Source organism: Ixodes scapularis, unplaced genomic scaffold (genome assembly GCF_016920785.2).
Source record: "Ixodes scapularis isolate PalLabHiFi unplaced genomic scaffold, ASM1692078v2 PGA_scaffold1__304_contigs__length_218370807, whole genome shotgun sequence".
Lineage (NCBI taxonomy): Eukaryota > Metazoa > Arthropoda > Arachnida > Ixodida > Ixodidae > Ixodes > Ixodes scapularis.
The window spans coordinates 98,869,203-98,894,552 of NW_024609846.1; the positions used below are offsets into that span (position 1 = coordinate 98,869,203).

The following is a 25,350-nucleotide window of genomic DNA, read 5'->3' on the forward strand; positions in this document are numbered from 1 at the left end:
CTTATCTTTGGTGGTTGCGTCTAAACCATAGAAAGCGGCACGTGACCACCGAGAAGAGAGTGAGCGCGACTCAAACCGGCCAGTTCTCGATCGGCGTTTTTGGGTGGAATGAAAACGCAGCAGCGTGGCGTCAGAACCGCGTGTTGGTCAATAAGGAGCAGGATATTACCGATATATATAACGAAACATTTCTAAAAAAAAAAAAGTAACAAAACATTTCTAAGAAAGAAAAAAAAAGGTCGCTTCAGCTATACGTACATCGCTGAATATCTCGTTTTGAGGCGCACCTAAGACGCATCGTTTAACTACACTTCATATTCCCTATATGGGGAATTCACTATAAACGAACTTGGGATATGGAAACGAGTTAATGGATAGCAAAGAGAGCCCACATACGAGGGCAAATCAAAAAGAAAATGCCCCTATTTTATATTAGCCAAAATAAGGTACATACAGGTAATTACAAACATACGTACTATTCTACGTACCTTACACTTCTAAGTGTAAGGTACATTTGTCGCATCGCAGCACTAAATTTGAGATGTCCCTGTCGTACAATTCGTCCGGCTGACTGTGAAACCACCGTCGGAATGCTGTCTTGGCTTCATCCTTGCACGTGAATCGCTGTCCAGCCAGGAACTTCATCAGCGGATCGAAAACGTGGAAATCGGGCGAGGTCCGGACTGTATGGCGGGTGGTCCATACTCTCCCTGTGAAATGACCCGAGCTTCTCGGCGGCTCGGATTGCCACATGTGGCATCGCATTGCCGTGGAGGTTACACATTGTCCACATCGAGAATCCCTCGGCGCTTTCGCCGAGGCTGGGCAGGGCCGGTCCAGCAAAGGTCCCCGCTGTGAATGGATATGTTGATTTCGCATTTACAGCCATAATTTGGCTAAAAAAAATATAGGGGCAAAGACTTTCTGATTTGCCCTTCTAATATACCACAGCACTGGTTTCACCTTCTTCAAGTAGGTTGCGTTCAGCAAGGCACTCAACATTGGGGGACGCTTTCTTGCATTTTGAAAGGTCATCCTGCTCGTAGTTCGATTCCTGCCCTGTTCTCTGCTTATCAATGTTCGCTTACTGACAGTGTTCGCGAGAGTTATAAGTGCCGGACTGACGACAAAAAAAAAAAACAAAAAAACTCAACGTTTGCCGTAGAGCGGGGTTAAATATACAACAAGCAAAAAAAGTGTCTTCTTTTTGTGTCCACTTCTCATTTGCTTCTATTTTTTGTTATCTTTTTGACACTCAAGTCTGCATTGTTGTCGTGGGTCGTTTCCCGTTCTGCGTTACTCCTCAGTCTGGCCATCTTTACTTCCATGAAACCACCCTTTTTGTTTAACGACTTTTTTTTTTTTTTTTTTTGGGGGGGGGGGGGGAAGAAATTTTAGAAAAAAGGCGCATTTGGGAAGGCGAGGAGAAAACCTTAATTGTACGAACTTTAGGGTGAAATACGAGTTACAATCGGCACAAAAGCGATGTTTTCACGAGCTCAGACTAAGTCATCGGAGCTTATCGGAGCTTGTAACAGAAGTTGGTTACTCAAAAGAATGTTCACGTTTGCCCGTGCTACGCCCACGCCACTGCCGAAAAACTCGGAAAACGGTAGAATGTCAAAAATGTATTTAAGATAATGAGTACAAGATATTCAGAATTGTAATTAAAATGCAATATCAATACTCTCGATCAAAAGTATCTACAAGATACCAAGATACTTCAAAAAGTATTTGAAATACGGTATCTTAAGTAGAGTATTCGAGATAAGCACAAGTCTGAGCTCTACACTCTCGCGATGGCGGGTGTGAGGCTGACTTTACGAGGTGTTCGGTCATTCGCCTCGAGCTCAACATTGAAAACTGTGGACATGTGCTTTTGTTTATCCTTAATTTCCTACGCACCACTAGGAGATTCTTTCGTGACCACAAAGTAAGTGAAGACCAATCATTCACACTAACTCAATGAAACAAAAAGAATGGTGGGGGCACGAGCTCTTATGCTGCATTCACACTGGCGTTAGAATTGCAACCGCGAAACGGAACCGCTCGTTTGCCTTATCAAATGCGTGTGAAACTTCACCGAACCTTTAAGCAACCGCGTTCGTAACCGCTTCGCGAATACGGTTTAACCGCCAGTATAATGGCGCATTTAGCGTTTGAAGTTGATTTCAGTTAATGAACTCGCAGCTTCGACCTCGTGTCCATAGTAGAGCACTGCACGGGCCGGCATTTCTAGGCCCGGCCCGACCCGGCCCGGTAGAGACACCGTTCGGGCCCGGCCCGAGCCTGACAGAATTTTTTAACATAAACCCGAGCACGTCATTAAAAATTTTAAATATGAGCCTGAGCCCGGCCCGAGCCCAACAGATTATAAAAATTGAGCCCGAAAGAGTTTGCAGGCTTCAATCTAAAAACTGTCTAAGCATAAAGCATGAGCACTTTCACCGTGCTGGTAGAGTACATACGTTTTCTTTTATCCACTTAAAAGCTTTCCAAGTGCAGGGCGTCTTTTTTTATATATTTTGAACGGCGCCATAGTGACTCTGCATTAACATTAAAAAACGAGCGTGTTGGTAAATACTTAAGCAACCGGAAAGAATAAACACAAATTCGGGACGCAAACAAACTCTGCACTTCGCTTGTTTGTTTTCATTTAGCCTAAAAGATCAATGAGCACACCTTTTGTTATCAGCAATTTCGAATTTGCGGCGCACGACTGCCCGGGTCGGCCCGGGCCGGCACGAAAGACGTTTTGTTCAAGCCCGAGCCCGGCCCGCGGGCCCGAGAAAAATGCGTGCTACCCGGCTCGAGCCTGGCCCGCGGGCCGGGCCGGGCTTGGGCTTTTGGGCTAGCCCGGGCCCGTGCAGTGCTCTAGTCCATAACGTACTCTTTCCTCCAAGCAAGTATAAAACAGAGCTTGGTTGCGCTTTTCACCATGGCACCCGTGACGATCGAATCTCGAGGGGGATAGGTAGGATTGGCCAGAGGCTCATTGGAGAGATCATTGAGGCAGGAAGGATTCCAGGAAGGATTCCATATTTCAACGAAATATGAAATATAGCCGTCGTGTTCAGAAATAGGCTGAATATGATCCACAATATCCGTAAATAACTATTGGACGTTTGTATATTTAACCTGACGGCTGTATTATAAACGGCCCCCTCCGGCAAGCCTTCGGAGAGCAGCCTGCTAAGAGCATGTGACGTCTGGCACAATCGTGATGTAGCCTGGCTCGGGACGAGCAAAGCTGCAGCGAAGCTGACGTCGACAAGACGATTACAGGCAGGCTATCCGGCCGCCGCCATGTCTCTGCTCGTGCGGGCAAGTGCATGAGATCACAAGCTTACCAAAACTACGTTCACGCGCACGCTGCACATGCTAGCACGCCTGTGGCATGCATTAGTGAGGCTATTCTCGGCGAGATGCTCGCTAGGGGCGCTTCTATTTTCCTCGCTCTGCGTACTGCACGTGGTATACCCACGCGTTTATGTTTTAATTTTTATAGTGTGCAGAAGCTTGGCATTGCACGTGCTTGCACTAGCAGAGGAATTTGAGGTATTTTTACTCTGGGTTGTGAAAAATTCCACCAGGAGGCGATACCCAAACTTCTCGCCGAGAATAGTTCTAGGCGAGACGGGTGTCGTCACCACCCGTAAATGTTCCTAGACGGACATTGCAAATGAGGCTTTAGCGACATCCACCAGGTGCTATTTGCTAATCGTTTAATTTGTTTTAAAGTTCCCTTTCATGTCTTTTTCAACAAGAGATTGGAGTGTCCTATGTGATACTGTTTGTTTGAACACGTATAGACCAAGAAATAATCGGCAAAATTTTCGTGTAGTCTCTCGTTAAAAATGCATGTGTCAGTGCCCTATCCTTGACGTTATGAAACAAAAAGCTAGAAATTATGGAAAATGGATGGATGAGACGCCAGTGAGACACGGTAAATATTGTTCCGCCTCTCGCGAAAATAAAGAATACAAAGCAGCAGTTACCATCCTTCTCGTTCCTCGCGAAAGACAGCGCTGTGTGACTCTTGGCCCTTGGATGTGTGTCCTGTGTGTGTTGCTGTTTTGCGCTCTTGTTGTTATTTTGGAAGGTGGTCAACCCAGCTCTGTCCCTTCCACTGTAGTTCATAGATGACGACGACATTCCACTTTAAAATGAAGACAGCGTTTTTTATCTTAACAATTTCTTCACGTCTATCCTTACTAACGAATACTTGTTAAACGTTCCAGACTCATGCCCATTATTTCACCCTCGGATGAATCCTATCATAATTAACCACGCAGGCGTATTGAAAGCAACAGATATACGTAAAAGTATTCTCGAGCTTTGGGAATGACCAAATTAACTAGAAGGTATTATTAAACACTAAACACGTTTTCTTTGTTTTTTTGTTTTTTTTTCTGTGACATATTCTCACAGTCCCTCACGCTTTCCATATTTTCGTGTGGCTGGAAAATCGCTAACGTAACCCCTGTTCAGAAAACTGGGGATCGCCAACTCGAGAGTAATTACCATCCCATTACTCTCACCGGAGTTCCGCGTGACCTCTTCGAAGATATACGTCACTCAAATATAATATACTTTGTTGACTCGCATAACCTTTCTTTTTCAACATCAGCACGTATTTCGTCAATCTTACCCTCTTGTGAAACCCAGCTAACCGCTCTCTTTACTGACATTTACTCGATCTACAATTCGAGTTTAAAGCTGCTGTCGTTTTCATTGATTTCTTTAAAGCATTACACAAAGTTCCTCATCAATCTCTTTTAAGGAAACTTAACGATATTAATATTCACCCTTCTGTCGTCGAGTGGATTTCTGAATTCCTAATCAACCATACGCAATATTCATCCGTTAACAACGTAAAATTCCCCACCTCTATTTTAACGCCAGGCGTCCCCCAGGGAACTGTACTCGGCCCCTTTCTGTTGATAATCCACCATTAATGATCTCCACCATAAAATAGATTCTTTTGTGGGCCTGTTCGCCGACAATGGTGTCATAAACCGACCTATTCTTTCATACCATGATATCATCTCATTTTCAGGGGTGCGAAAAATGGCAAATGACGCTAAACTTTAATGAATGTAAATCCCTGTCATTTTCCTGGAGCTCACGTGCCACAACATTTTCGTATTACCTTGCTAACACTCAAGTAACAGCCCGCTCATCTCATAAATACCTGGGTGTTTATCTCACCTCTGACCTATGATGGACTGCTCACATAACGTCTGTTATTGCTGGTACCAACCGTACTCTCGGATATTTCGCCGAAACCTCGAACTTGCTACACCTTCCGTAAAACGACTACTTTTATAAGATTCAAGTTAGAATACGCCTCATCTGTATGGTCTCTATGGCAGTCATACCTCACAGATCATCTAGATTTCGTTCAAAACAGAGCCTTCCATTTTGATTATAATAATTTACTTAACTTAAATCAGCATACCAGGATAACGTCTGTGATGTACCGGTAATTTGGGCTAATGCAAGATATATTTATTGAACTGCTAGATTACATTCGGTTGAGAAGCGTCTTCTTCGGTCTGCGACCGCGCCCAGTCTGTTCTTTCGCGCAGGCGTCACGTTCTTTTCCGTGGCTCGCTCTCCCTCGCCGGCGTCTCCGGTTACATCAGCCCGCCGTTGCCTGGCCCAAGGGTCGTGTTCGCTATGCGTGGCGAACACGCACACAATACACGGCAACGTCAATCAGCTCATTTTCATTCACTTCCCTTGCGCCACCGAGTGTCACGCCTATCTCCTTCATCAAATTTTTTATCACAATACCCGCCTCAGAGAATCATTACTATCACCTCCCCACCGTATTTTTCCTCTTTTAGATCATCCATGTGAATTACGTCCAATTCAATCATCAACTGTCTCTTACCAGACTTCCACACTACCATTGGCTATCGGGGATTGGAACTCACTACCTCAGAACATCGTTTCTATAAATTATACTACTAAATTTTCTGAATTCATTATTTTCTTTCTATCTAACCTAGCTAACTAGCTTGCAGTGTGATGTTCGTGGTCACTGTTCTAGTTTTTGTTTTATTACCCCCCCCCCCCCCCCCCTCTGTATAATACCCTGCGGCAGGCACGTAGCCAGGATTTTGTTTCGGGGGGGGGGGGGGGGGGGGGGGGCCGCCCATGACAAAATGTTGTATGAGGGGGAGGGGGGAGAGGAGGCCCCAGCAAAATGGAAGATATCGGGAGGGGGGGGGGGGGGGGCCGGGCCCCATGGGCCACCCCCCTGGCTACGTGCCTGCCCTGCGGGCGCTAAAGGAAATTAAATGGTGATGGTGATGATGTTCACCGTGCCAACTCTATCAAGACATCAGCCAAATAATGTGTTGCTTATGCTGTTCCTCACGCTTGGTAAAACAAAAATTATGCCTTAAACGCAATTTGCAATTCTTCGTAAGGAAAATTATGAAAGTAAACATTTAAGCAAACCTTTCTGGCTGCCTGCATGATGGCGTAACACCACTGGATGCCAACAAAGGATAGAAAAAGAAATTTCACTTTTTCACGTTTCCCCATTGGATTCACTGCAATTTTTGGTGTCAAGCAATGGTAACGGAAATAAACAAAGCGCAAAAAATGCACAAAAACGAAAAGAAGGTGCGAACGACTAGTGTCATTCGCACCTTCCTTTCGTCCTTGTGTATTTTTTGCGCGCTGTTTATTTCCGTTACCACGAATCAACTCGCCTACATCACGACACTATAGTCAAGCAATGGCCGCCCGTGGTGCCATTCGACCCCAGCAAAACAAGCCTTGATCCGTGATCCAGCCTACTACAAGACATCAGTGGGCTGAAACGATCGGTTAGCAAACTGCCTTCCTGTGGTTGCCCGAACAAACTAACATATTAGGCAATGAGACCCTTGCGAACAGGCCACTGGCTAGAGTCGTCCACAATCTCCATCCGGCAGTACAATGAGCACGTCTCTTCACTGGCGTTTATTGCCTAAAGCGCCACCCTTGTTCAAAGCTTTCAAGGAATGAGCCGGCCTTATTACATCGCTTGAGGTCGAACTGCGCGCCAACACCCGACCCACTTTTCACAAACTTCAAAGGGTCAACAATTGCACTAGGAATACTGCAAAGGAAAGGTAGCTATTAGACACGTGCTGCTTTCCTGCTCGGAGAAGGCAGACGAGCGGAAGTGCCTGTACCATTAGTACGCATTTAGTTGCCTTTCCTGCTCGACCGTCGAAGATCTTTTCCCAGCTGCACCACGCGGAACTCCGGACAGGGGCTTCAGAACCATCCTTAAGTCTTTGCAGAAGGCGCGCCTGAGATAGCATCTTAGAGATGATTTCTGGTATTTTTATTTCTCTATCGAGACGCACTTGAAAGGCGTATTTGTATCTCAGTGGAGAAATATATTTACGACGTAGCGCTTGTATTTGATACCCTGCCAGGCTTAGTTTTCTCGCTACATTTTATTGTCAAAAAATTAAATGTCGAGTTTCCAAGGATAAACGAAACACCTTTTTGGCTCGAGTAGTCCGAAACTTTACAATATTGTTACGTTTTTAATTTACAAGAGGACGTCCATAACCAAATCAGACCCAATTCGAAGTGTGTCACGCGCCGTCTGCACGCGCTTCGTCGTCGTCCTCGGTGGGTTCTCGCACGCGCCTCGGCGGCACCGCTACACTCTTTCCCCTCCGAGTTTTTTAGTGATGTTTCTTCGTAGGTTGGTTCGTTCTGCTCAACAACCTCGCCACGTTCCATTAAAGACAGTTCTTTTTTCCGGGTGCCGTTGCCGATGCTCATCGCGACAGTTCCTCCGTAACACCAAAATCCAGCACATTGGCGCTTTTTGAAGTTGATGCCCGGGCACTTGTCACTTGGCCGCCACTGTCTTCTATTTTCGTCACCCCTGGTGACATGGCTCATCAGAACTCTGATACCGGCACACATCATATCGGTGCAAAGCATCACTGCACATTTGCGCATTTTGAAAACCAACACCGAAAATTAAATGCGCCGGTAAGGCCAAAGTCCAGAAGATGGAACGTTATGTTAACGTTGCTGCTCATAATCTCATCCGCCGAATGTCCAGAACGACAGTCAAAAAAACATTCAAGTCCGGCGCGCACTTACGCGCCTCGGTGCCTTGAAGCTTTGGGATGCTAATGTGGCCATAGGCCAACGCAGGATCTTCATTGCACGGCCACAAAATAGTCATGGGGAACATGGTGAAGTGGTAACTTGCTCGTGGCGGTTCCGTCATGAAGATTAGCGGCGTCAGACAATCCAGCCGCCAGCCATTGGCTCCATGAGACGCCGGCGCTGACCACACTGCAGAGGATGTTCTTCTCGAGAGGAGGCATTCCGGGTAACTTGAGGCGCCATGCCAGAAATCCCACTTCCGACACCAAATGTTACGTTTTTAATTTACAAGAGGACGTCCATAACCAAATCAGACCCAATTCGAAGTGTGTCACGCGCCGTCTGCACGCGCTTCGTCGTCGTCCTCGGTGGGTTCTCGCACGCGCCTCGGCAGCACCGCTACAATATAAACCCGCCCCATAACCCCCTCTACAAAGGAGAAGCCTGGTGATTAAATGGTATATTCCAAACACAAACATTAAAGAAAGAAAAAAAGGCAGGGTGGTTTCGTGAAAGGTCACAGGAAAGAGTAGCAGAATAAGCTCATCCCGCAAAGTTCTTGTTTCATTCCACTTTAACAAAGTGAACGCTGGAAAGGAGGCGAGGGGCGAGAAAGAAACCGCCGACATTTATAGCAAACAACTTGTGCCAGGGACTTTTCTTTCTCATATGTATTGTGTGGCTCGGTTGTCCGATCTCCTCAACCTGGGTGACTCGGAGGCCCCGGAAAAACAGAGTCCATTTCGATCAGACGGCTTTTGTCAAGCATGGCAAGCAATCACGGACTTTCAGTACACCTTTATTGTTCATTGGGGCAATAGTACCTATTACCGGCACTTGTGATGGTAGCTGAATAGACTAAGAGTTCAAGGTAGTTCGAGATGCATGAAACTAACACAAAGAGTGGAAAAAATTATCTCTGTATGTTTCTGTATATAGTATGTATTCCGAGATACCTTTCCGCCGTCCTTGCAGACGCACCTTACGGATATACCGTTAGGTAAAGGACAAATGTATCCCAGTATCTGTATTTTCGCCTTAAAATGCATGTATCGCAGTATTTGTATTCTAATATACTTTTCGAAGTATTTCTGCCTAGCCCTGCCGGGTAGCGACTTGCCCCGTAGAGGAGGCCCACATCTCTCCCGATTATCCCCCTTTTTTCTGGACAACACCAAACAAACAAACAAACAATCAAAACGCCCACATTGCCACCTTATTCTTCGCATGTACAGAGTGACGTCCCAAGCTGTTTGGCTAACCCAAATTGTTAGGGCCCAAGATTCACGTGACACACGCCAAGTACGACAGGTAGAAATGCTCCTCCGCACGGTTTCGTACGCACGTCAAAGCGAATTGAAGCGCCCAGCCAACGTTGACCGCGGCAATGGCGAATAGCATGCACACACTGAATCGGGACGTCATGTGAATACTTCCTTTATAAATCTATCGTTTAAAAGCGACGCCGGCGGTGGGCACGGGTTCACTCTTTCACCGGCAAAACTTGTTCCCAACTGAGTACAAAAAGTTTGTTGGTCTGAAATGAAGGCCCTAGGCGCTTACTTTAGCATTCCCTCGGCGGCACAGAATAAATGCTCGAAGTATACTAGGTTTTCTGGGCTGCCCGCTCGAACTGTAATCGCGTGCCTTCCAGTGACGTCACGGCATGGAGAGTCCAACTCCGAACTGCGACAGAGTTAAGCGCTCAGACCTTTGTATCGCGAAGATACTACCTAATAAATTGTGCGTTTGTGCTGATATTTCTTCTCTCTTTTAGGCCGGGCAAGAAGAAAACCCTAATTTCAAGGCGATTGTGGATGCTGTGAGCAAATTTCAGACAGAAGAGAATGTTCATCGAAATATTGAGGAATGTGTCGTTCTGTCACGCCTGCTACCAGCGAAGAAAGTGGGCCGCTTCCAGTATTTCGGGTCGCTCACAACGCCACCCTGCTCGGAAGTTGTCACCTGGATAGTCTTGAGAAAGCCAGTCACCGTCAGCGAATCTCAGGTAAAATCATGATGTTAGGAGTATTTTGCAGCTGGGAGATGTTAATTTAAAAAGTAACCGTTATAAACATAACGTTTAATACTCGCAAAAAAAAAAAAAGAAAACACCGGCAATTTAGTGTAAGTTTTATGACATTCTGTCATAAAACTTACTTTTCGTTGAAAAAAAAAAGGACGTGCGACATATACTTGTTGTTTTCTTTCGCAGACGTTGCTTTCAACGACAGCGCAATTATCGTCCTTAACATTTTATTTCTGCGCTGTTTACGATTCTGCAAATTTCCCCGCTAAATCTAGCGAAAAATTTTTTCTGAGGTCACGTGACACCCAAAGGTCACGTGACCCCCCCCCCCCCCCCCCGAGGTCAGGTGACCCCCCCCCCCCCCGTGATTTTGGGGAGAGGGTCACGTGACCTTGGGGGTGACGTGACCCCACCAAGGTCACGTGACTTCAGGGAAGGTCACGTGACCTTTGTGGCCTTGGCTCCTCCTCCTCAGGAGCTGCGCTCTAAGTCGGCGTTACAGTGAGTTGTAAACGGCTTTCATTTTTTATTGTCTAAATAGATGCAAGTTGTAGTCATAAACACGCAAAAAAGGCATGGCAAAAAAAAAATTACGCGCGCGCGCACCTTTTTTTTGCGTTTTTTTCCGCTTTTCGCCTCTTTTGATTTGTGACGTGAAGAATCATGAAATTCCTAAGCTTTGTAGACGGCATTTCTATACCATTTAATAACAGCAATCGTAAGACATGTTTTTTAACGCAATTGCGAACGCACTACGGCCCTTCTTTTTGAAATACCAAAAATCGGAGTCCGGTGTGATGTCGCCTTCTGGAATCGTATCCTCCCTCGGAAAACATGCCGCCTGGGCAGGCGGCACCGCTCGCACGGAATAAAACCGTTTTTTGTAGCGTGAGCTACACTGGCTGAGGTTGAGCAGTTTAGCGTGGCTGTCGGAGAGCCGTGACGTCACACGGCGCACAGCTGGCGCGCCTCACCGGTCTGCGCATGCGTGAGGAGCAGTGACGTCACACGGCGCAGAGCTGGCGTGCCGGAGCCGCCGCCACCGCGCGCGCCTCGCCGGTCTGCGCATTCCAGAGGAGTGACGTCATAGCCGCGGCAGACGCACTGGCGCCGCCGCGTGCCCAGCTCTGCGCCTCCGTTGCGCTGTAGCCAAGTCTGACGCTGCACCGGAGCCGCTTGATAGCGCCTCTCATTTTGTGCACATAAGCTCACGCTACGTATATCCTGGCATAGCCGAACTAAGCCACCGCAATATTTTTATTCAGAAACAAGTTGGTACGCCACGCCACTGGTGTTGTCCCAGTTTTTGTCCCTAGTCTCAAAGTTTTTTGTTTGTTTTTTTCCCACTATGATTGTTCACCAGCTCGCCTGCGCAGCAACCTTTATTTCAGTAAGAAAGGACTCTGTTTAATTTCAATCTGTGACATGACCTCTTTGTATTTCTCGCTAACGGGCTCACCTTTCGCACACTCTTGTAGAAAAAAAAAAAAAAAAACAGAAAGTCAGGAAGCAGCTTTTCCTTTCAAGCGGCAAAAAAAAAAAAAAAAAGTAGAGGATTGTGCTTAGAAAGCGCAAGGTTAAGGCTTTGCATAAGGTAGGACTGCCTTTGAGGAATGGCGAAACTGGCCTACACTAAGAGAAATTTAGCCAGTGCAGTACGACTGCTAGCCTGGTGTCTTTAACGTGCATCAAGCAGTTGTGATTTCACGACCGCACGCAGGCACGATGCTCATCCAGATTGAAACGGGAAGGGTGGGGTTGAACCCAAAATTCATGGGTTCTGCGACGCGAGCTTTCGCTCCAGGTGCTCCTAGCTGAGATTCGCTAACATACTTGGACAACACTGATCACAACTAGGGGACTGAATGGCTCATTGAGCAAAGAGGTATGAAGCCACCGGAAGTAAGCGGCTTGTCCCTGAAGTTAGCATTTGACAGGCTTTCTATCCCTTCCGATCGCTGATTCAAACAGCGTCCACGACGCTGGAATGTTTCTTTTCATCTCGAGAGAGCCTGCTTTTTGCGCAGTAAGAGCGTATGCAGACCCTAGAAGACTTATGGAAGCCATTCCATGTGAACATTTTGAGATTCTATAGGTTGATCAAGTGTGCATATGTCCTACGTTCAAATGCCCTATTCTTGAGATTTACTTCAAAACGGGATTATTAAAACCCATTCAAAGGCACAAGAAAGTATGAAACAAAACATCGTATAAATGCCCTCGGAAGACCAGCAGACGCCCAACTTCCGGGACAAGCATCGAACATCCGGTGACTTTATTTGTGCCAGGCTCGGAGAGCATCTTTGTGCCATCCATCACAAATGACTAAATCGTGGGTTTCAGTCTCTCCTGACGCTAATTTATTTGTACACTTGTTCCTTTCTTCTAGATGGACGTTTTTCGCAGAGTGCAGGCTCGTGGCCATGACAATGGTACGACACACCACCTGGTAAACAATTACCGGTCACCGATGCCCCTGAACGGCCGATATGTCCTGAGGAACTTCCTTTGTCCGCCATTGCAGAAAGGACAAACCAAGATGCACGCACCCGCGAGAACACCAGATTCAGTCGAGGGTCAAGAGTAATGTGTAGCGTTGTAAAAGGTAGGGGTGCGATCGCGTAGCTTTTACAAACTACCACTTCCCCTTTGCCAGTGCTCGTGCAATCAGCAATAAAATATTGAAGATTCCTTTTTTTTGTTTTTTCTAAAAATGCGGTTATGGAGAAGAAAGTTGTTCACTTTTGTTGCACGATATTCCACCCTGTGTAATTGCCCATGTGTTGACAGTATCGAAAAGGTATTAAAAATAAATGAAGATCCATTGGTGGATCCTTAGGGAATGCGTTAGCATGATTCTTGGAAAACGCCACACGACGTAACGAGTTAAGGCATAAAGTTCAGAATCGTTTGGCGGTGTGAGTTACGCTCCTCGTTTCTTCTTCACTTGGGCTTCACGCTAACGAAGGCTACTACCATAGTTGATGTGACCAAATGTATGACTGAGACTTTAGTGAAATGGGTGTCTGGGCTTCGTCATTGACCCGGTAAGGGATGACGTCCCAACATGGCGCTGTTCTCGGGTCAAACCGATGCTAGGGCCGTTGTTATGTACAAATGCATGGCGTCTTGATGCGAGGTTAGAATGTGTATGATGAAAAGTTAATCCATTTTTGTGAGCATGGCTTCTTTTCAATATGTAGACGTTAAGACCTTTTCTGTCGTCCCAGTGCTATGTAGAGATGACAAAAGCCCGTAATAAAGTGTTACAACCCGTTCGGTTTTGCTAGCAGACGACACGATAGCTTCGTGCGTCAAGTTTGGTCCAGTGGTCCTTTCTGATGGAACACGCGACTGCGTTGAATTAAGTTGGTGGCGAGCGACAAAACTACTATTCTTGGGGTCATTTTTCAGTCGAATCTCTGAAGCGAAGAGTGGCCATGCACAGCCATAATCCACGCTCAAGGTGTGCGACCGCGCCCAAACGCCTGCCCAAACACCCCTCAATATATTTTTTTTTGTTAGGCAATTTATTATGGTGTCTGAAGATTACCCTATCAATATTTTGCTACAACATCAAGTATATTTTTAATAAAGTCAAAATACGCAACGTCTCGAAACCGAAACTTGACAGGGGAGGAAGAAGAAATATAAAGGAGCAGAAAGTTACCAAAAATCACGTGGCAGTGCAACTTTTTTTTTTTTAGACAACGTTTTTCCAGTTTATTGGAAGTCACGAAAATTTCGTATCATATTTTTTGTCTATTTTTAGTATTGAGCGTATCTCATCGATGACCCATGACTTTGCTTATCTTTGGTGGTTGCGTCTAAACCATAGAAAGCGGCACGTGACCACCGAGAAGAGAGTGAGCGCGACTCAAACCGGCCAGTTCTCGATCGGCGTTTTTGGGTGGAATGAAAACGAATTTCGAGTCGCAAACTGTGTTCTGGGTAGTTGGGCTCTCATAACTATCCTGTTAGTGTCCCTTTAATCTGGGACTGGTAAAAGGGTATTCACACGAGGGATGCTTTTCGGGGAGGGATGTGCGTGACGTCAGTGACCGGCGGAACCAGCGGGACTCCCTCCCCGATCCAAGCATTCACACGAACGACGGGGAGTCAAGAGAGATGTCAGTGTTATCGGGCGCATTTAGTGGTCGCACTCTCCACAACAGGTTTCGGTGCGCGCATACGGGAGTAGAAGAATGGAGGCGTACAAATGACGCGATTGTGGCAGCAGCGCTATAGATATGTGGAAGACGACGAACTGTTTCCGGATAAAAGAAATACGCTTCTTGAATCAGTGAATGTCACTTAAGGTACGTGGAATCAAAAAATAGTTGTATGAGGAGCGGCTTGAGGACGGTATCGATGAATATCGAAGACTCCTTCGGGTGCCTCGGACGACATGCGCAATAGCGCCAGCCACAAGTTATGCGATCCCGATGCCACCGCCGGCATCCAACACCACCTAGATAAGCAGAAGGCTTCCGCACCTTCATCACGGTCAGATCGATCGAGGCCTGAGATTGGGCACGAGTATTGCGTCATTGTTCGGCCGGGGCTCGTGTTCAATCAGCGCGTCGAAGGTCGGACTCGGGCTGTGCCACAACGCAGGCCACTAATCCGTTCAACTTTTTCGTGATGTTCTCCTTCATTCTCCTCCGCGCTTTGCTCCCGTTGCTGGCTTCCTCAGACGGCACGACAGCATGCACCATCTGGAGCAACGAAAATCGAGCAAGTGGCTACCATCCGGCTGTCAGCAACGCCTCGTCACGTCCGGCAGACTCGTCACTCGAGCAGTTGATCCTCGGCCAAGTGTGGAGGGCCCCATCGTCATCAACAGCCACTTACCCGCCCACTATAAACCCATTGAGTTATTACAATAAACGCTAGAGGCTCAGCTGGCGCTAGTGTGCTGTTGCAAATTGAAGCAGACAGCATGCAGTCAGAAATTGACTTACGGTAATGCATTTCTATGGGAAAAAGCGAGTGCATTTTCTCTCTGCGCTGGATTATAAGAGCAAATATCACGAATAATTTGTACGTACTAGGCACATTGGAACATTTCTCAGTCATGCAGACGAAATAATTGGTCGGTTACAGCATTTTTATTTGAAATTCGCGGCATTAAAACGGTGTTAAAACCGCTTCGTACGTGTATTTATGTGCACTGTCGGACACTGTTAGAGCGAACACGGCGTCGACGCTTTCCAGCATGGGCGATATACGTGCCAAACGAACGAACGACATGTGGAAAACCAAGAGAGACGGCAAGAACTACGCAGTAACAGTGGTTAAGTAACTCCTTGTGCTTGCAGGCGATCAAAATAAGTTGAAAGTCACGTAATATAGTCCGATTTGCAATAAATAAGTACTGCTTTATTCTTTTTGCTCGTGAATATGTGCGAAGATCTTGTTCTGTGTTCAAATCATCACCCGCACGCTCCAAATCTTTGGAAATAGGGGGAAGCCAGAGGACAGGTGCGCGATAAAAACTGCCCAACATAGGAAATAATAAGAAAACACACCTTTCGTAGCCCACGTACTTTATTCTTTACGTTTCGAACGCTTTTTTTAACCGCTCGTAGAGATGCACGACGGGGTCATTTTCATATAGTGAGAGGACAGGCATATTAGCAATATATAAGCACCAACGGAATGCTGGCGAACTTTGAACACACTCTGCATTCCTTTCGATCGTTATTTTGCTTAAAATCGTCGCTCGTTTCTACATACCTGCCATGGAACAGAGGTTCGGGCCTGAAATATAGCGAAGTTTAACATCGTTCAGTGGTAAAGGAAAAACGCTGCAACTAAAGCAATTACACTTTACAATATTAATAAAGGTACATACTACCCGGTACAACCGAAATAACAAAAGTCATTAATGTTATTTTCCGGCGACGAGACAAAATTCACGCGCGTTTTCCCATAGGAATACACAGGAAGACTGGAAAAGTAGGCTGCATGCTGTCTGCTTCAATTTGCAACCGGAAGTCCCATAGACACTAGCGCCAGCTGAGCCTCTAGCGTTTATTATAATAACTATGTATAAACCAGCCGACGCAGCCGATACATAGAGTAATATAGTAAACGTAAAGAGAGGACACAGGAGCCGATTCGCGGCCCAGATAGTGCGCACTATACCCTCCGCTACGTGGCGCTTTTCTGCAATTTGGTTAAAATTAATTAAAACTCTTTCTGTGAAAAGTATTTATTTTTTAAATGGCAATGCTACAAAATTGTTTAAAGTACTTAAATTGACTAAATAGTTTAAATAAAAATACGTCACAAAAACCACGTGATGAATGGCGCCTGCCATGGCCTGCCTAGAGCACTATATACCTCCTTCGGAGCAGAGTAGCGCAATCTAGAACGCCGTCTCTCGGCGACTAGCGGCGAACGCCCGGAGGTTCCAACTGCGGTCAGAAATGCATGGAGAACGTGAGAAAATCGTTGTTTCTTCAGTTTTGTGGGGATGTGCGGAATGGAAATCATTTTTGACATAATAATGAAACATTTTAGAATAATATGCGATAAGTTTTGTGCCATACAAGGACGTAACTTTTTTTTAAAAATTGCCTGAGCGGCATCATGCAGCAGACGACACGGCGACGTCACACCATTCACGTGACCCGCTCCGGCCAACCCGAAAAGCCCATCTCCGCTGCGAGCAAAAATCGTCTGCTTCAAACGCCATTGCCTTGGAAATTGCCTTCTCAAAATTTGCACACGCATCCGATATTATTAAAACTTTGATAAAGTGTTTAGCGCTTTACTAACTTCACGACAGGCTAGTTTTGAAAAATGTGAACTCGCCGTTAGTTTTTTAATCAGCCGTGTTATGTCGATCTCCATGTATTCTCCCATAGGGCGGGCTGCCTCCTGGAACCCTGAGTACCACGTGACTCGCGCCGAGCCGCTCTGTCGGCCATGTTGTCGGCAAAACACGGGGTTCAAAGGATTGCGCTACTCTGCTCCGTAGGAGCTATATAGTGCTCTAGGCCTGCCCATAGAGTAATATAGTAAACGTAAAGAGAGGACACAGGAGCCGATTCGCGGCCCAGATAGTGCGTTTCATACCCTCCGCTACGTGGCGCTTTTCTGCAATTTGGTTAAAATTAATTAAAACTCTTTCTGTGAAAAGTATTTATTTTTTAAATGGTAATGCTTTAAAATTTTTTAAAGTACCTAAAACCACCAAATAGTTTAAAGTCACATACGTCACAAAAACCACGTGATGAATGGCGCCTGCCATGGCCTGCCTGCCTGCAGGCCATCGCCTCTGCATCATTCTGCATGGCCTCTGCTCGTCCCTGCGTCGTTCGTCTGTGCCGTGCGTGCCGTCCATCTGTGCTTTCTGCTGCATCATGTTCGGTCGACTTTGCATCAATCAAGGTGACGCATGACCGCCCGCGTGCTCGCATGCTCGGCGTGAATTCGTGGCGCCGATTGGTTCGAGCTTCTCGCGTTGTTGTTTCTGCCAGCCTGTCTGGCTGCACTTGAACGTGTGTGCAACTTAATTTTCGATGAGATTCTTTTAAAAAAAGAATTTAACTTATGACCCTGCACACGACATTATCCATGGGTTTACAGATGACGGTGTTGAACGAACCTCTAACATTGCAGAAAGAGCCTTGGTTGTTATGCTGTCTGAAATTTCCAGGAGGTGCATTTAGCCCCTTGCAGACACTTCTGTGCACACTCCAACGTCTTCTGTTTAACGCAGTCTCCTTATTTCTCTCATTCGGGAGCTTAAAGGGGCGGTGCAACGATATTCAATTGGAATGTTTTTCACTTTACACGAGCTTAATGGCACTAGTGGGACTCAAGGATACTCGCACGCAACGCCACTGACCAAGAAATTTCTTTGTTGCGCTGTAATTTTGAGGACAAAACCCAGTGTTTTCAGTCAATCTCTCCTTCGAAAAACCCGATGACGTAGCTGGGCGGTAGCAGTACCCCCCAGTGACGATATGCGAATGCGGCTCATAGATTGGACCCGAGCATTGCATGGGCACTCGATTTGGGCTCGTGATAATCGATAGCTCGAGAATCATTCGGGTAGTGTCCTTTGTCCAATCGCTGCAATGACGACAACAGCCGAACCATAACAATGTCTGGAACTCGGCGCGTGTCCTGCGCCTTGCCAACCCCAGCGCATGGCTATGATCAACATTGGCGGCATATAATCGGCTCCAGATCACGGGGCCGCTTGTTCTGGCTGCGAGTTGAGGGCGTGAACTCTGCTTGTTTTTCTTAATTTTTTTCTGCGAGTTCGATTGCGTGTGGCGAAAAAGAACGGGTATTTTACAGATCATTAACGTCAGGGATTCGTTCTAAGCGGTATTTGCGCAAAATACAAATATCAGTGCATCGCCCCTTTAAGACTGTTGGCTTCACAGTAAAGGCTGTGGTTTGTGGTTAGGGGGCTTCAAACGTAAGCTTGGTGTGTGTGATGATATGCCATTTTTTGAAGTTGACAACGAACACGTTTACTTTGTCTTTGATGTTCCGCACCTTCCCAAAACAACCAAGAGCAATCTCCAGGCCCACAAACTTTGCGTTGGATATGAGGTCAATGAGTGGTCTTCTATTGTTGAACTTTATTGTCCTATCCATGAGATAACCTTGGAATTGGCTCCGAAAGTTACTGAGAGACACATTTTTTCAAGAACCTTTCGGTAACATGGAAGAAAATTGTGCCCCACAGGTACTGAGTGCCTCACTCTTTCTTGACTGGCTGCCTTTCATTTCATTCAGCATCTAGAAAATCACTTTCTTCCCATAATAGAGAGTGTGACACATGTTCGAGGAGTGTGTGCCGCCTTGTATAGCACACTTTGAGGTCTGGATGGTTTTAGCCTTTGACCAGAGGAGTACCACGAAGGGTTTTTAAAATTGTTTTGCAGAATACGCTTGTGTTGACATGTTTGATTTCATAACCGGAATTCGGACAAAGTTCGGTTGCACTCTTCAGTGGCTAGTAAGAACGAGACAGGTTTAACTGTTAATAGTGTATTAACAGAAGTGGTTGCCAAACCAAAAACAAAAAGTGCTTATTAAGTGGGCGGTGCAGCTTGCTCTCCAAATATTGGTTACCCCTTTTTCCAGCGAATGTGTATCACGGCTCCCAACAAAACTATCTGTCCACTTTCTACAAAATTTGGATAGAAAATAGTGTATAGAGGCTAAAATATTTGAAAGAAAATGTATCCACTTTTGTATCCACTGTCCATAGTTTTTTAGCCGTTTTTTTCTGAAGCCATATTTCTTTTCTGAACGATTTCGGGGAATGTTTAGGGACGTTGAATCTTGTCAGATTTAGAATAGAGTTCTCATTATTTGATAGTGGCTCGCCCGCAGTGAGTTCGAAGCTATGCAAATTGGTGTTTTTTTATATTTGCCAGAAATCGGGAATTCGTACTATCCGGCGTGTGCTTCGCACTCTTATTATGCTATTATGACTCGTAATTAGAGCGATGACTTATTTATTTTCGCACTTACTTGCCGTACCCGAGTCGGTGTCAAAGTGAATGTATCATACAGCATGTTCTGCGTGGAAAGGTTTTGTTAACTTGGTTCCGCTAAGAATCTATTACGAAGTGTACGATATGCCGAAGTCCTTCATACTCATTTATTTTTGTGAGTATCGATCTCCTTCGTATAAAACATACAGAGATTATGAAGTAAATCATGTGTACATGAATGTGGTCCAATAAAATGTGTTCGAACCACTTACTGTTGTTGACCCCAAAATGCTCTACCAGCCAGAAGTCAATGCGGCGATTGTGTAACTTCAAGCTTTACAATAGAAAAAGAACAAGAAATATATATACTTCTGCTTTGTGAAGTAAGCTGAAATATTATTTGACACATTTTGCACGGACTCTATCGTAACAAATAAAGCAAAAGTGCGTCAGTATTAAAAAAGAGAACTAAAAGAAACAGCGGCTTCAGGAGTCAAGGAGCTTCCGAGAGCCGAGCGAGGCGGGGAGGAAAGAGAGAGAGAAGGGTACCGGAGAACCGGAGCAGAAACGCCCAAACCAAAACCGAAACTAACTTGACCGGAAACGGAATCAGATTATACTTAATACCGCCCGCTAGGAGCGCTGCTTGTCACTGGTCTATCTGGGCCGCTGGGACCTATGGCAGTGTCCGCTCTTTACCTTGTGTATATTACTCTATGGCCTGCCTGCCTGCACGCCGTCACCTCTGCATCATTCTGCATGGCCTCTGCTTGTCCCTGCGTCGCTCGTCTGTGCCGTGCGTGCCGTCCATCTGTGCTTTCTGCTGCATCATGTTCGGTCGACTTTGCATCAATCAAGGTGACGCATGACCGCCCGCGTGCTCGCATGCTCGGCGTGAATTCGTGGAGCCGATCGGTTCGAGCTTCTCGCGCTGTTGTTTCTGCCGGGCTGTCTGGCTGCACTTGAACGTATGTGCATGTTGATTTTCGATGAGATTGTTTTAAAAAAAGAATTTAACTTACGACCCTGCACACGACATTGTCCATGGGTTTACAGATGACGGTGTTGAACGAACCTTTAACATTGCAGATAGAGTCTTAATTGTTATATTGTCTGAAATTTCCAGGAGGTGCGTTTAGCCCCTTGCATACACTGTTGTGCACACTCCAGCAACGTCTTCTGTTTAACGCAGTCTCCTCATTTCTCTCATTCGGGAGCTTAAAGGGGTGGTGCAACGATATTCAATTGGAATGTTTTTCACCTTACACGAGCTTACTGGCTCTAGTGGGACTCAATGATACTTGCACGCAACGCCACTGACCAAGAAACTCCTTTGTTGCGCTGTAATTTCGAAAACAAAAACGAGTGTTTTCATTCAATCTCTCCTTCGAAAAACCTGATGACATAGCTGGGCGGTAGCAGTACCGCCCAGTGGCGATATTTGAATACGGCTCATAGATTGGACCCGAGCATGGCGTGGACGCTCGATTTGGGCTCGTGATAATCGATAGCTCGAGAAACATTCGGGTAGTGTCCTGTGTCCAATCGCTGCAATGACGAAAACAGCCGAACCATAACAATGCCTGGAACTCAGCGCTTGTCCTGTGCCTTGCCAACCCCAGCGCATGGCTATGATCAACATTGGCGGCATATAATCGGCTCCAGATCACGGGGTATTAAGTTAGTTCTGGCTGCGAGTTGAGGGGGTGAACTCTGCTCGTTTTTCTTTATTTTTTTCTGCGACTTCGATTGCGTGTGGTGAAAACGAACGGGTATTTCACAGATCATTAACGTCAGGGATTCGTTCTAAGCGGTATTTGCGCAAAATACAAATATCAGTGCATCGCCCCCTTAAGACTGTTGGCTTCACAGTAAAGGCTGTGGTCTGTGGTTAGGGGGCTTCAAACGTAAGCTTGGTGTGTGTGGTGGTAACCCATTTATTGAAGTTGACAACGAACACGTTTACTTTGTCTTTGATGTTCCGCACCTTCCCAAAACAACCAAGAGCAATCTCCAAGCCCACAAACTTTGCATTGGAAATGAGGTCATTGAGTGGTCTTCTATTGTTGAACTTTATTGTTCTATCCATGAGATGAGCTTGCAATTGGCTCCGAAGCTTACTGAGAAACACATGTTTTCAAGAACCTTTCTGTAAAATGGAAGAAAATTGTGCCCAACAGGTACTGAGTGCCTCACTCTTTTTTGTAATCATATCCCTTGTTTATGCCAAGGAACTTCCTGAGGCAGCCATGGCTACAGCCTATCTCTGTGATAGGATGTGCATACTTTTTGATTGTCTAAATAGCTAAAAAATTCAAGAAGACAGGGCAGAAGTTGCGTCATGCCATTCTGAAGGGGGAATCTGAAATACGTGATTTTCTCCACCAGTAACTTGGATGGATTTCAGCATGGCAGTTCCAAAGTAGGAGGCAGCCATAAGCCATCATTGGGTGGCAAGTTGCTATAAAAAGTGTCCTCATGCTCTGGAATGAGCTTTCAAGCAGCCATGACTTTAAGTTCTTACTTACAGGACGCCTGCAGCAAGACACACTTGAGAACGTTTTTGGAGCTATATACGACAAATGCTGGGCCCAAATGTGCATCAGTTCGCCTCAGGACTAAAACACCTCTGGATAAAGAAGCTGTTCAAACTGTCGGACAATGAAAACGTAGAGGATGACAAGGCTGACCTCCTAAAGGAGTTGCAAATATCTTCGCACCATGAAAGTTTAATTTCAGACATTGTGGAATGTCTTCCAATTGATAACTTCCAGCCACTAGAGGATATTTCTGAGCTGGTATCAGACATCAGGTCTAACATAATTGGTGACTCGTCCACTTTTTTATTACGTTTGGGGCTATTTGATCAAGCTTTTGCTTGAACAGACAAATTACAGCTGTGGCTGTTCTCAGCTGCTATCGGATGAGTGTAATAACTTGACCAGGCCTCACCAGTTCTGTCTTGTTCCTAAAACATACCACGTGCCTGGAAATTTCTTCGGGAACTTGGTAGTACCATCACAGGCTGCCTTTCATTTCATTCAGCAACTAGAAAATCACTTTCTTCCCATAATAGAGAGTGTGACACATGTTCGAGGAGTGTGTGCCACCTTGTATAGCACACTTTGAGGTCTGGGTGGTTTTAGCCTTTGCCCAGAGGAGTATCCCAAAGGGTTTTTAAAATTGTTTTGCAGAATACGCTTGTGATGACATGTTTGATTTCTTAACCGGAATTTGGACAAAGTTCGGCTGCACTCTTCAGTGGCTAGTAAGAACGAGACAGGTTTAACTGTTAATAGTGTACTAACAGAGGCGGTTGACAAACCAAAAACAAAAAGTGCTTATTAAGTGGGCGGTACAGCTTGCTCTCCAAATATTTGTTTCCCCTTTTTCCAGCGAATGTGTATCACGGCTCCCTAACAAAAATATTTGTCCACCTTCTACAACATTTCGATAGAAAATAGTGTATAGAGGCTAAAAATATTTGACAGAAAATGTATCCACTTTTGTATCCACTGTCTATAGTTTTTTAGCCGCTTTTTTCTGAAGCCATATTTCTTTTCTGAACGATTTCGGGGAATGTTTAGGGACGTTGAATCTTGTCAGATTTCGAATAGAGTTATCATTGTTTGGTAATGGCTCGCCCGCAGTGAGTTTGAGGCTATGCAAATTGGTGTTTCTTTATATTTGCCGGAAATCGGGAATTTGTACTACCCGGCGTGTGCTTCGCACTGTTATTATACTCTTATGACTGGTAATAATAGCGATGTCTTATTTATTTTTGCACTTACTTCCCGTACCCGAGTCGGCGTGAAAGTGAATGTATCATACAGCATGTTCTCCGTGGAAAGGTTTTGTTAACTTGGTTCCGCTAAGAATCTATTACGAAGCGTACGATATGCCGAAGTCCTTCATATTAATTTATTTTTGTGAGTATCGATCTCTTTCGTGTAAAACATACTGAGCTTTTGAAGTAAATCATGTATACATGAATGTGATCCAATAAAATGTGTTCGAACCACTTACTCTTGTTGACCCCAAAATGCTCCACCAGCCAGGAGTCAATGCGGTGATTGTATAACTTCAATGCTTTACAATATAAAAAGAACAAGAAATATATATACCTCTGCTTTGTGAAGCAAGTTGAAACATTGTTTGACACATTTTACACAGACTTTATCGTAAAAAATAAAGCAAAAATGCGTCAGTATTTAAAAAAAAAAACTAAAAAAACGGCGGCTTTGGGAGTCAAGGAGCTCCCGAGAGCCGAGCGAGGAGGGGAGGAAAGAGAGAGAGAGAAGTGTACCGGAGAACCGGAGCAGAAACGCCCAAACCGAAACTAACTTGACCGAATACGGAATTGGATTATACTTAATACCGCCCGCTAGGAGCGCTACCTGTCACTGGTCTATCTGGGCCGCTGGGGCCTATGGCAGTGTCCGCTCTTTACCTTGTGTATATTACTCTATGGCCGATATCGCTCTGTGGGCTCGGTGGCTGTGCCATAACGCAGACCATTAATCCGTTCAACTTTTTTGTGCAGGTTAGTAAACCGTGCAGTCTTTTCTCTAAAAAAACAAGTAACTACTTTTTGATACAGCTGCCGAGCCCGCAGTGTTGCGTTGTTATTTCGATTGAGTGCTTCCATACCATCCGTTCCTTGTTGTTGCAATCGGGTGACATCGAAACTAATCCTGGTCCTGATACTAACGCCATACTAGCCGAGCTAAAAAAACTATCCACCGGTCAATCGAAATTACTTGCAGAGGTACAAGACCTTAAAACCCAGCTTTTAACAACAGATAAAGCCATATCAGATTTGAGCGGGCGCATGACTGCGCTCGAAAACCATTATCAAAATCTCGCCCCCGTGCGCACCGAATTAGAAAATGTAAAAATCGAAACGGCTCAGACAGCCCGTTTGGTCTGTGGCTTGGAGGCGCGCTTCGACGATGCCGAAAATCATTCTTGACGCAACAACGTCATTTTCTATGGCATCCCTAACTCCACTGGACCAGAAACGTTTGCCCAATCTGAACAACTCGCCATCCGGCACTGTCGTGATCACTTGAACATAACCATAGACCCCAAAGAAATAGAGCGTGCACATAGTCTTGGACATCATACATCTGACCGCCCTCGCCCAGTAATCGTTAAATTTACGTTCTATAAGACAAACGACACCATACTAGCTAATGGCCGCAAGTTCAAAGGAACAAGTTTCAGTGTTGGCGAAGACTTTTCTCGACCCGTCCAAAATGCTCGCAAACACCTACTTGCATTTGCAAAAATCAAAAATACGCCATTTTCTTTACGGTTTAAAACCCTACTCATGGGCCCGAAACGCTACGTTTTTGATGAACCATCACAGACTGTAAAGGAAACAGCATAGCAATTGCCCCGTCAGAGGGAAATAACAGCCCCCTCTCGGATTTCTGCCGAAACTAATCTTTCACTTTCTGTCATCTTCACCAACGCGCGTAGTTGTCTTCCGAAACGAGAAATTGCGTCTAATCTCGTGTTTTCTTCCGGTAATAATTTGTTGATATTAACCGAAACCTGGCTGTCTAAAGAAATCACTGATGCTGAAGTTCTGGCCGATTTGCCGGACTTCCGCCTTTACAGAAATGACCGCCAAGCCACACGAGGAGGAGGTGTTCTCATCGCCGCACACCAGCAGTTGTCATGTTCTATTGCTAACATTAC

General features: G+C 45.6%; 1 protein-coding gene and 1 pseudogene across 1 annotated transcript; both read left to right on the forward strand.

The window, feature by feature from the left end:
• The first annotated feature begins 9,808 nt into the window (after window positions 1-9,808).
• On the forward strand, window positions 9,809-12,926 carry LOC120838576 (carbonic anhydrase 7-like). The gene is made up of 3 exons (XM_040208564.1): window positions 9,809-9,838; window positions 9,920-10,150; window positions 12,561-12,926. The coding sequence occupies exons 1-3, from the start codon at window positions 9,809-9,811 to the stop codon at window positions 12,756-12,758; spliced, it is 459 nt and encodes a 152-aa protein (XP_040064498.1). The 3' UTR covers window positions 12,759-12,926.
• Window positions 12,927-14,815: 1,889 nt separating this feature from the next.
• On the forward strand, window positions 14,816-25,036 carry LOC115326254 (annotated as a pseudogene).
• Window positions 25,037-25,350: the final 314 nt, after the last annotated feature.

Excerpts from the sequence above, each read along its gene's own strand:
- LOC120838576 (XM_040208564.1), top strand. The coding sequence starts at position 9,809 with ATGGAGAGTCCAACTCCGAACTGCGACAGA. Across the intron at positions 9,839-9,919 it reads CAACTCCGAACTGCGACAGA|GCCGGGCAAGAAGAAAACCC; the intron begins GTTAAGCGCTCA and ends TCTCTCTTTTAG. Across the intron at positions 10,151-12,560 it reads TCACCGTCAGCGAATCTCAG|ATGGACGTTTTTCGCAGAGT; the intron begins GTAAAATCATGA and ends CCTTTCTTCTAG.